Source organism: Pongo pygmaeus, chromosome 4, assembly GCF_028885625.2.
Source record: "Pongo pygmaeus isolate AG05252 chromosome 4, NHGRI_mPonPyg2-v2.0_pri, whole genome shotgun sequence".
NCBI classification, from domain to species: domain Eukaryota; kingdom Metazoa; phylum Chordata; class Mammalia; order Primates; family Hominidae; genus Pongo; species Pongo pygmaeus.
Window position 1 is genome coordinate 119569022 of NC_072377.2, and position 11385 is coordinate 119580406.

An 11385-nucleotide genomic window follows, 5' to 3' on the forward strand; every position below is an offset into this window, starting at 1 on the left:
TTTTTTTTTTTAACCAAATTCATTTTATTGCGAGACAGACTTGGCTTCTTTCCCTCAGCCTTCATCAAAGGCAGGACTCCCTTTGGTTTTAGTTTCTTTGTTTTCTGCAGGTAAGTCTTCTTTAGTTTCTTGGTTAGCCACTTTGGCCAGTTTTCCTTTTGTTCCCCTTTTCCCTTCGGTTTGCACTTTGTGTCTGAGGGTTTATCCTTTCATGACTGCCTTTTTTGGCTTAATTTCTGCTTTTGTAGGAGCAGGTTTAGATGACAATTGCAAGAATCTCCTCTTGGGCTCTTCCTTCACTTCCCCTTCTGCTGAGCTGACCCTTCCGCTTGGGCTTCTTGGCAGCAGGAAAGGCGCCTGCCTGGTGCTCAGTGCTTGCAAGCCCTGGTGTGTCAGCCTCTGTGGAGCTGGGCTACCTGGCTGTTGCCACTCCTCCTGCCACCCCAGCGGCTGAGATCCCCACTTTTTTCTACTGTTTCTGGGTTTTTTGTTCCTACTTTACAGAACCCACTGTTCTGTCATGCCCTGTGGAAATTCTTACTCTATTTTATAGAATGGGATGCTGCCCCAATTCATGAATCGCAAATAAAAGCCAATTCGATCACAATTGAACTAAATTTCTTGTAACTTTGTTCAACATATATTTTAGATGTAAGACCCTTATCAACATATAATTTGCAAGTATTTTCTCCCATACTCTGACTTATCTCTTAACTTTCTTAATAATGTTCTTTTGCAGTGGCTTAATCCTGGCTCACTGCAACCTCTGCCTCCACCTCCCCGGTTCAAGTGATCCTCCTGCTTCAGCCTCCTGAGTAGCTGGGACCACAGGCACACACCATCAAGCATGGCTAATTTTTGTATTTTTAGTAGGGACAGGGTTTTGCAATGTTGGCCAGCTGGTCTCAAACTCCTGACCTCAAGTGATCTTCCTGCCTGGGCCTCCCAAAGTGCTGGGATTACAGGCATGAGCCACTGCACGTGGCCTAAAGCACAAAAGTTTTTTAATTTTGATGGAATCCAACGTATCTATTTAGTCTTTGGCTGCTTGTGCTTTAGGTGTCACACAGGGGAAACTACTGACTGACCAAAGGTCATGAAGACTCATGCCTGTGTTTTATTCTAAGTTTTTTAGACCTACATTTAGATCTTTGATCAGATTAGATATTTTTCAAATATGGTGTGAGGTAGTTCAGCTTCTGTAGGTGGTTATTCAATTGTCCAAACATTTGTTGAAAAGACTATTCTTTTCTTATTGAATTGTCTTGGCACCCTTTTGAAAATCATCTGCCCATAAATCTGTAGGTTTATGTCTTGACTCTCATTGATCTATATGTCTATTGTCTATCCCTATGCCAGTACCACAGTTTGATTACTGTGGCTTTGAAGTTAAATTCTGAATTTAACAAGTGTAAGTCCTTCAACTTTATTCTTCTTTTTCAAGACTGTTTTGGCTATTTTGGATGCCTTGCATTTTCCATATTAATTTTAAGATCGGCTTGTACATTTCTGCAAAATAATTTTAAAAAGGCAGCTAAGATCTTTACAGAGATTGCACTGAATCTGTAAATCAATTTAGGGATTATGGCCATCTTAACAAAATGAAGTCTTCAAAATCATAAACATTAAGTATTCATTTATATAAGTCTCCTTTAATTTTTTGAATAATTTTTATAGGTTTTAGACCATAAGTTTTATGCTTCTTTTGTTAAATTCATCCCTATGTATTTTAATCTTTGTGATACTATTATCAATGGTATTTTTTCTTAATTTCATTTTTGAATTCTCCATTGCTAGTGTATAGAAATACAACTGACTTTTGTATATTGATCCTGTATTCTGCAACCTTGCTGTACTTGTTTATTAGTTTTCTAGTAAGTTTTTTTTGTGTGTGTGTGTGAATTCCTTAGAATTTTTAATATATATTAGGTCATCTGTGAATAAGTATCATGTTACTTCTTCCTTTCCAATATGAATGCTTTTTATTTGCTCTTCTTGCCTAACTGCCCTAGTTAGAACTTTCAGTGAGTAAAGTGGTAAGAGTGGACAATTTTGCCTTGTTCCTGATCATATGGAGACGGCTTTCCATATTTGATCATTAAGTAATACGTTACTTAATGATGCCTCTATCAGGCTGAGAAAGTTCTCTTCTACTGACGGTTTATTGACTGGATAATCTGAATTGACCTATCTTCATGAAAGGGTGTTGGATTTTGTCAATTGCTTTTCTGCTTCTTTTGGGATGATTATGCAGTTTTGCCCTTTATTCTATTAATATGTAGTATTATATTAATTGATTTTCATATATTAAACCAACATTGCACGTCTGGAATAAACTGCAATTGATCATGGTGTATAATCTTTTTCATGTTTTTAGATATGTTTGATAGTATTTTGTTGAGTATTTTTACATCTGTATTTATAACAGATACTATTCTGTATTTTTCTTTCTTGTGATGTTTTTGTTTGATTTTGGTATCAGGGTAATAATGGCCTTACAGAATCAGAAATGTTCATTAAAAATGTTCCTTCCTCCTCTATTTTCTGAAAAACATTTGTTACAAACAAAAATACACTTATGCTGACTTTCATATTTACCTATATATTTGCAGTACTCTATTCACACTATTCTTCATGTGGATTCAAGTTACTGTCTAGTGTCCTTTTATTTTAGCTTGAAGGACTCCTTTTAATGTAGGGCAATTATGCTAATGATAAATTATTTTGGGTTTTGTTTGCCTCAGTATGTCTTAAATTCTTCTTCAATCTTACAGAATAATTTTGCTGTACAAAGAACAACTGGCTGGCAGTCTTTTTCTATTTTACGTCATCCCCCTGCCTTTTGGTGTCCATGGTTTCTGATGTGAAAACAGCTGTTAATCTTATTGAGGAATTCCTTATATGTAATGAACTGTTTCTTTCTTGGTGCTTTCAAGACTTTTTGTCCATATTTATTGGCAGGTTTATTACGATGTGTCTAGATATGAATTTCTATGAGTTTATTCTACTTAGAGTTCATTGAGCTCCATCCATATGTAGGTTAATGTTTTTCATCAAATTTGGGAAGTCTATTATTCTTCAAATATCTGTTTTCCTCCTTTTTTCTCCTTTCCTTTCTCTCTGGGACTCTCATTATGCACATGGTAGTATGCTTAACGGTATCTCACAGATCTCAGACTCTGTTCATTTTTCTTCATTCTTTTCTTCCCTCTGTTCTTCAGTCTGGATAATGTGAATTGACCTATCTTCAAGTTTGTTGATACTTTCTTCTGCCAGCTCAGATCTGGTGCTGAGTCTCTCTAGTGACGTTTTCATTTGAGTTCTTGCATTTTTTAACTCCAGAATTTATACTTGATTCTTTTTTAAATGTTTAATTTCTTTAAAGATTTCTATTTGATGAGACCTCATTCCCACACTTTCTCTTAGTTCTTTAGATATGGTTTCCTTTAGTTCTTTGAACATATTTAAATAACTGTTTTGAAGTCTTTGCCTAGTATGTCCAATAGCCAGTATTCCTCAGAGACAGTTCCTTTTCACTGTTTTCCCCATGTGTGAACCATACTTTCTTGCCATGTCTCATAATTTTGTTAAAGATTGGATATATAAAATAATATAATGGACAACTCCAAAAATGAGATTCTCTCCCCTTAGCAGGGTTTGTTTTGTTGCTGTTTGTTTGGTCACTTTAAACTAATTCTGTAAAGTCTGTAGTCTTGGTCAGGTGTGGCAGTGAAATCTCTGGTTGGTTAGCTCAGTTGTCAGCCAATAATTGGTCAGAGATTTCCCTAGATGCATTAAACCACTATGTGTCCTAGCCTTTGCTACCTTTGGGAAAGGGGGTCTGTATGCATGCTGAAGCATACCTCCTACATGCAGGCAGGCAGTTTACAACCCTACCTTAGTATTTACTTTCTGCCAGCACAGTGTTTCAAAGACAAACAAGGATGAGGACTGAGAGTTTCTTAGGTCTTTCCTGGTGTCTCCTATTGCTGCTGTAACAAACTCACCACAAGTGCAGTGGCTTAAACAACACAAATTTATTGCCTTATAGTTCTGGAGGTCTAGTCTAAAATCAAAGTGTGATCCTGGAGGACATTACGCCAAGTGAAACAGAGATGCAAATCCTGTATAATCTGACTTAGACTGCACGTGGAATCTAACAGAGTAGAACAATAGTTGCCAGATGCTGGTGGGGAGGGCAAGGAAGGAAATAGGGAGTTGATCAAACGGTGCAAAGTTTCAGATAGACAGGAGGAATGTTTTGAGATCTACTGCACAGTAGGTTAACCATACTCAGTAATAATGTATTGTGTATCTCAAAATAACAGAGTAAATTTCAAACGTTTTACCAGAAAAAATAAGTGAGGTGATAGATATGTTAATTATTAGCCAGGTTTAATCATTCCACATTGTATACATATATCAAAACATCAATTGTACCCCATAAATGTATCTAATTATGATTTGTCAACTGAAAATAATGTTAATTAAAACAAAGGTGTTAGTAGGGCTACATTCATTCTGGAAGCTTCAGGGAAGAATCCACCCCCTTACCTTTTTTTCCAGCATCTAGAGCCACCTTAATTCCTTGGCTAATGGCCCCTTCCTCACATCACTCCATTCTCTTCCTTCCATCATCACATCTCCCACTTCTGCCTCTGATCTTCCTGCGTCTCTCCTATAAGGACCTTTGTGATTACACCAGGTCCACTCAGATAATTAAGGTATTTAATTTATCTTAATCACACCTGCAAAGTCCCTTTTACGATGTAAGATTACATAGTCACGGGTGAAAATAGTTATTATTGAAGGGTTATTTCAGGCAGCCAAGGAACATAAAATTCAGGTCATCAGAGGGAAGGTCCTTAGAAACAAAACAGAAGACAGAGCCTTATGCTGGTATAAAACCAGCATCACACTAATGTGATGCTGTTAGAGATACTTCAAAAAAGTCATAATTCAACAACTACAATGATCAAGAGAACAGCTGGTAACAAGAAGGAAATGACATTGGAGAGGAGGATAGAGATTTGTGGTCTTCAGTTTTGAAAGGCAATAGCTAAGAGAGGTTATGAACAAATAATACACAAATATTAAAAAGCATGGAAAAGTAACACAGTTACTTTTCATAATGAGTGAGGAATTTATGAGATTCCACGCCCTGAGGATATTGTAAAATAAAATACAGTATAAAATAGTTTTAAAACTTCAGAGATAATTACTCCAAAGTAATTTAAAGAAACTGTGATGGACTGAATTGTGTTCCCTCAAAATTCCTATGTAGAAGGCCTGATCCCCAAATAACTCTATCTGGAGATGGGGCCTTTATGTTAAATGAGGTCATTAAGGTGGGGACCTAATTTGATAGAACTGGTGTTCCTATAAGAAGAGACACCAGAGATCTCTTTGTCTCCTCTTGTAACAGAGAAAAGACTATGTGAGGACACAGTGAGAAGGTGGCTGCCTACAGGCCAGGAAGAGAGGCCTCACCAGAAACCAACCCTAAGGGCAACTTGATCTTGAACTTCTAGCTTCTAGAACTGTGAGAAAATAAACTTTTGTTGTTTTAGCCAGCAAGTCTGTAGCATTTTGTTACAGAAGCCCTAGCTGACAGGAACTTTAGATATTTTGGTAGACATCTCTAGTATCATGAGATTGCCACCAGGAAAATTATCTCTTCTCAAGAAAATACTAGTTGGTTTCAGGGTTAAAATCAGTAGGAATATTCGTTCATTTAATCATATGACAAATATTCAAGTTCGGTGTTAGGCTGTAGAATTTGTGTGTATAGGTATGTGCGTGTGGGATGCTGGGGGAAGTACAAAAATGGATAACATGTAAACTCCTAAACATTATCACAATATAGCATGCAGTAATTCTGTTTTGTTTTTTTAAAAAAGCCCAAACACACGTGAAGAATTCTACCTAACTATGCTGAGGTAGATTCTCAACAATGAGGCTCTGCTTTCCCTACTAAAGTGGTAAGAAAGTATACACCATGGTTCTCAATCTCAGCACTACTGACTTTTGGACCAGATGATTTTTGTTATGGGTGGCTGTTCTCTGGCCTCTATCCATTAGATGCTAGCAGCCTCTCAACACTCCCCTGCTCCCCACTCTGACAGCCAAAAATGTCTCCAAACATTGCTACATATCCTCTAGGGGACTGATAAAACATCTGAAAGAGCTCCACAGGTGATCTGATCCAACCCCTGAGAAGGCAAACACCACAAAAGTGTGCATCAATAACAACATTAGGCAACTCGCAAGAAATGCAGATCAGAAGATAAAACATTGCTACAAGAATTTAGAAAAATGATGGAGAAAGCCAACAACATGGGGTCACACATTTTTTTGAGCATAGTACTTAAAAATACTTTATGTATTATGTATTTTTATATATTTTATATTTTTTCCTGAGATACTTGGGCCAGAGTTAGAATAATAAAGAGAATTATAGAGGATGTGTGAGAAAATTTGCCGTAGGTGGAATTTCCTGAAGGTCTACGAGTAAAGACACTGTATTTCCTTAAAGGAGGAAAAAGATGGAACCTGTCCTCAGCTCACGACAGCCTTCCTTCAGGTTTATATTGATCCACAAATTATTCAGTTAAGTGCATACTACGTTCCAGGCACTACACAACAGGCATAGTTCTTGGTGCTGGGAATACAATAAAGAATAAAATTTCCAATACTTTCTGCCCTCAAGGAGCTTACATTCTCATGGGGGTGCGAGGGAGGGTGAGGGGTGTGAGGAGAAACATAAACAATAGAAACAAAATATGTAATATAATATATGGTACTAAGTGCTATGGGGAAAAATAAAACCAGAAACAGGGACTGGGTGTGCCGCGTATCAGTTTAGGGAGATCATGGAAAGTGTCGCTGAGCTGATAACATCTGAACAAAGATACCTGGTCCTCCCCACCTAGAAAGGGGTCCTAAGCCGATCACTGGAAACACCTCTGCCTCCGACCATCCCATATTGTCTTTCTCCTTGTGTTCCTAGCGCCGGTACAGTAACAGAGCTGCCACCAATTACTGAGCACAGAGTCCCCCTGCAACCAAGCACTGTGCCAGGGGCTCCCCAGACATAACGTTAGTCCAAAGCTCGGGAGATGCATGTTACTATTCCCAATTTTTAGAGAAGAAAGTGAGTCGCCGACAGCATATGTTCTTATCACGCGGCTAGGAAGCGGCAGAGCCGGGTTCCCACCCAGGTCTTCCTCGACTCCGAAACCACATGGAGGCGGCTCTGCAAAAGCTGTTAAACGTACAAGCCAACAAAGAGCAACGCCCGGCGCGTGCCAGGCCCGGAGCAGGGGAGGCGAACGCCGCGCCTCCCGCCTCCCGTCTCCCGTTGGCGCTGCAGAGGGCACCTGTTCAGCCAGGGCCTGCAGCCCCTCGGCCCCACGCCTGCCGCCAGAGCAGCTCTCGGTTTTACCTGTTGTTTACCTCAACTGGATTTACCTGTTGAGGCGCTGGCGTCGCTCCCACGCCGGTCCCGGTGGCCGCGCCCGCCCCTGCCACAGCCCCGGCTACCGCGGTGGCCGCAGCTGCTACCACAACCGTCGTCAGTGCGGCCATGTTTACCCGCCGAGCTGCTCGGGCCGCGGCGGCCACCGGTGCCTGGGGATTCGTGGCAGGCGCACCCTGGCGTCTGCAGACAGCTCCCTGCGCTGCGGGCTTGGCCGGGATGCAGGGCGGGGCCGAGATGTAGGGCGGGGTCGGGATGCAGGGCGGGGTCGGGATGCAAGGCGGGGCTGAGATGCTGGGGTGCAGGGGTGTGGGGGCGCGGGAGGGGCGGGACTGGGGTGCAGGGCGGGGCCGAAATGCGAGGCGGGGGCCGGGATTCAGGCGGGGAGGGGCGGGGCGAGGGAGGGGCAAGGTGCCGGGCCGAGCCGGGATGCCGGGGAGGGGCGGGTTTGGGGTTCTGGGGTGGGGTGGGGTGGGGTGGGGTGGGGTGGGGTGGGGCGGAGCGGGAGGGGGCTGCGCGCTGCCCTGTCGCGGGTTTATATACCCTTTGGGCGCTTAACCGGCTCTGCCAGCCCAGTCCCATACCTATCAAGAAAATTCATTGTCTTACATCGTCCTTAAATTTTATTCGTGTTATAGTCAATATATACATATTTTTACCTAATATACATACGCTTTCTAGGTTTCTACTTAGCGCTGCTGAGACTGAGTCTAAATGAAAAACGTTATCAATGGGTTCTAACAATAAATCGTATTTTAGATTTTTAAAGAAAAAAACCCAGCTTGCTCCACAGAACCAGATATTAGAGGCAGGAATGCCACAGTTGCATTCCTAGGACTTGGTCAATGAGAAGACAGATTCCAAAAATACAGTGCTGGGAAGTTGGAAAAAAGCCACAGATGACGCTTCCAGTCAAGACAACCTGTGGCAACTGAGCTGATTTCTGTAGGTACTACCTTTTCCCCCTTTATAGAAATCGATTCATTCAGTCAGTCAATATGGAGCTCCTAGCATATGTCAGGCGCTGTTGTAGGCCTTGGGAATTCATTGTTGAATTAGACACATAGGTAAGGTTCCTTCACCTTTAACAAGTAAACAAATAGGTATTTATTGAGCAATTCCTTTGTGCCAGCGCTGTTATAAGTGCTTTATATGCACTTTTGCATTTAATCCTCACAAATAACTTCATGAAGTAGGTAGTATCATCATCTCCATTTCAGTGATAAAGTTAAGGATCACATGGCCACACAAGTAGAGAGTAGGATACCTATCTAGACAGCCTGACTCCAGAGACCATCCTGGTACAGGTATTAAACAGGCAGCGGGATAAATGCCTCTGGAGCCCAGGAGAGAGAGAGCTAAAGATACGAATTTGACCTTCCTATAGAAAATATTTGAAACAAGACTGAATGAGCTCACCCAGGGTGAGTATAAATTGAAGTCTGAGAACTAAGCCTAGGCCACTCCAAGAAGGTGACCACGGACAAGAGGAGAAGGGGACTGATATGGAGAGATCTGTGAGAAGGGAGGAAAACCAGAAGTCTGTGGAGGGAAGTTTTTGCAGAAGAGGCGGGACGCGGTGGCTTATGCCTGTAATCCTAACACTTTGGGAGGCCGAGGTGGGCGGATCATGAGGTCAGGAGATCGAGACCATCTTGGCCAACATGGTGAAACCCCGACTCTACTAAAAATACAAAAGTTAGCCGGGCGTGGTGGCGCGTGCCTGTAGTCCCAGCTACTCGGGAGGCTGAGGCAGGAGAATTGCTTGAACCAGGGAGTTGGAGGTTGCAGTGAGCCAAGATCGTGTCACTGCACTCCAGCCTGGTGACAGAGTGAGACTTTGTCTCAAAAAAAAAAAAAAAAAAGGAGAAGAAGAAGAAGGGAGAAGAAGAAGGAAGAACAACGGAGAAGAAGAAGGAAGAACAACGGAGAAGAAGAAGGGAGAAGAAGAAGGAGGAGAAGAAAGAAGAAGGAGAAGGGAGAAGGAGGAGGAGAAGGAGGAGAAAAAGGAGGAGGAGGAGGAGGAGGAGAAGGAGGAGGAGAAGAAGGAGGAGGAGCAAGAGAAGAAGAAGTAGAAGAAAGAAGAAGAAGAAGAAAGAAGAAGGAGGAGGAAGAGAAAATGGTCAGCTGTTGTGGTTCACTGCCTAGAGGCTGAGTGAAGGGGTAACAAAGAAATGATGGTTGTATTTGGCAACAGGGAGGCCATGGGCTTATGGGGTGGGGAGACCAAAGCCTGGCTGACTGCATTGAGGAGATAATGGAGGTGATGAGTAGAAACGGTGTTTTTCGCTATGATTTTGATCGATTTTGTGGTGCAGGTGATCAGAGAAATGAAGTGGTAGCTGGGGGAAGATGTGTGATCAAAGAGGGTCTTTGTTGTTATGTTGTGTTTCAAGGTAGGGACTAGTAGAAGGACTTTTTCATGCTGCTGGGAATTATCTAGTGGAGACAGAAGTTTGATGCTGCAGGACAGAGGCAGTCAGACCCTCTTGAAAGTAAGGCTGATGGAGTCCAGAGCATAAGTGGGAGCTTTGGTCTTTGATAGAAGCACAGACTCTTCTGACACAGGGATGTAGTGGGTGGGGACTATGGGGAGGCCAGAGAGTCCTGCATACATGGGTTGCAGCACAAGGTAGTTGGGAGATTTGGAGGGAGGAGATGGTTGGCCCCACCTCGCCACTCCTGTATGAAGTAGGAGGAAGTAAGTCGCTTGGGTGTATGGAGAAGGTAAAACTTCTTTAATTTTTGTATTACCTTTTATCCAAATTAGCCCTGTTACTATAGCACTGTCTGAATTATTAGTCCAGAATTATCTTGCAGCCTTGGAAAAAAACAAGTCAACCAACGATTTGAGTTGAGTGGTCTTTTACAATTTTAATACTGCCACTAAAAATAAAGTGAAGTCTAAGTTCATTTTCCACTTCCTATTGTTTTTAGAGTATATCCTGCATTGGATATCTAGAGTACTGTGTTCAGAAGTTTTCTGAAATCACCCTTTTCTCTATGTGCTATGGAATCAATTTGATATATATTTCAGTTCTTTTGATTACATTTGTGTTCAATTTCAATGTTTCCTTTTTTGTTTTGTTTCCTTTCAATTTAGTTTTTTTAAAAAATAAGTAAGTTATGTATAACATGTATAAAGTAAAAACTCTATGACAAGTTATGTTTAAAGAAGTCTTACTCCCCAACATATCCTCTCCATGGCCTTTCAACTAATCCTCTATGGTAAATAATTGTGTTAATTTCTGGTTCTTTTATGTTTCATTTGCAAAAAAAAAAAAAGGTAAATAGACAAATAAATTTTTATTTTTATTTTTTTTCTTACAAAAACATCTAGCATATTATATTAGTGTTCTAGGGCTGCATAACAAAGTGCCATAAACTGGGTAGGTTATAACAACAGAAATTTATTCTCTCATAGTGTAGGAGGCCAGAAGTTCAAAACCAAGGTGTTGGCAGGTCTGGTTTCTTCATGGGGGCTTAATGGGAAAATCTGTTCCATGCCCCTCTCCTAGCTTCTGATGATTGCCAGCAATCTTGAGACTCCTTGGCTTGTAGAAGCATTACTCCAGTTTCTACCTCCATCATTGCACAACACATATCTGTGTCTCTGTGTCCAAACTTTCCTCTTATAAGAATACCAGTCACTGGTTTAGGGCCCATTCTAATGCAGTATGACCCCATTTTAACTTGATTACATTTGGAAAGACCCCATTTCCAAATCAGGTCACATTCATAGGTAACAGGGATTAGGACTTCAGCATATCTCTTTCGAGAACACAATTCAACTGATAACACATGTATTATACTCTTGAAATTTTTGCTTAACAATATATACTGCACCTTGAAATTTTTGCTTAACAATATATACTGGAACTTGCTTCATGTCAGTTCACAGAAATTTT

General features: G+C 41.2%; 1 protein-coding gene and 1 pseudogene across 2 annotated transcripts in view; both read right to left on the bottom strand.

Annotated features, from left to right (window-relative positions):
* Positions 1-7912, bottom strand: part of CCDC112 (coiled-coil domain containing 112) — a 33775-nt gene extending 25863 nt beyond the window's left edge. For both annotated transcript variants that reach the window (XM_054488207.1, XM_054488206.1), the window contains exon 1: positions 7471-7912. In XM_054488207.1, the coding sequence (XP_054344182.1) occupies positions 7471-7587 (117 nt within the window). In that variant the 5' untranslated portion in view covers positions 7588-7912. The remainder of the gene's footprint in view (positions 1-7470) is intronic.
* On the bottom strand, positions 25-7095 carry LOC129037093 (non-histone chromosomal protein HMG-14-like; annotated as a pseudogene).
* Positions 7913-11385: the final 3473 nt, after the last annotated feature.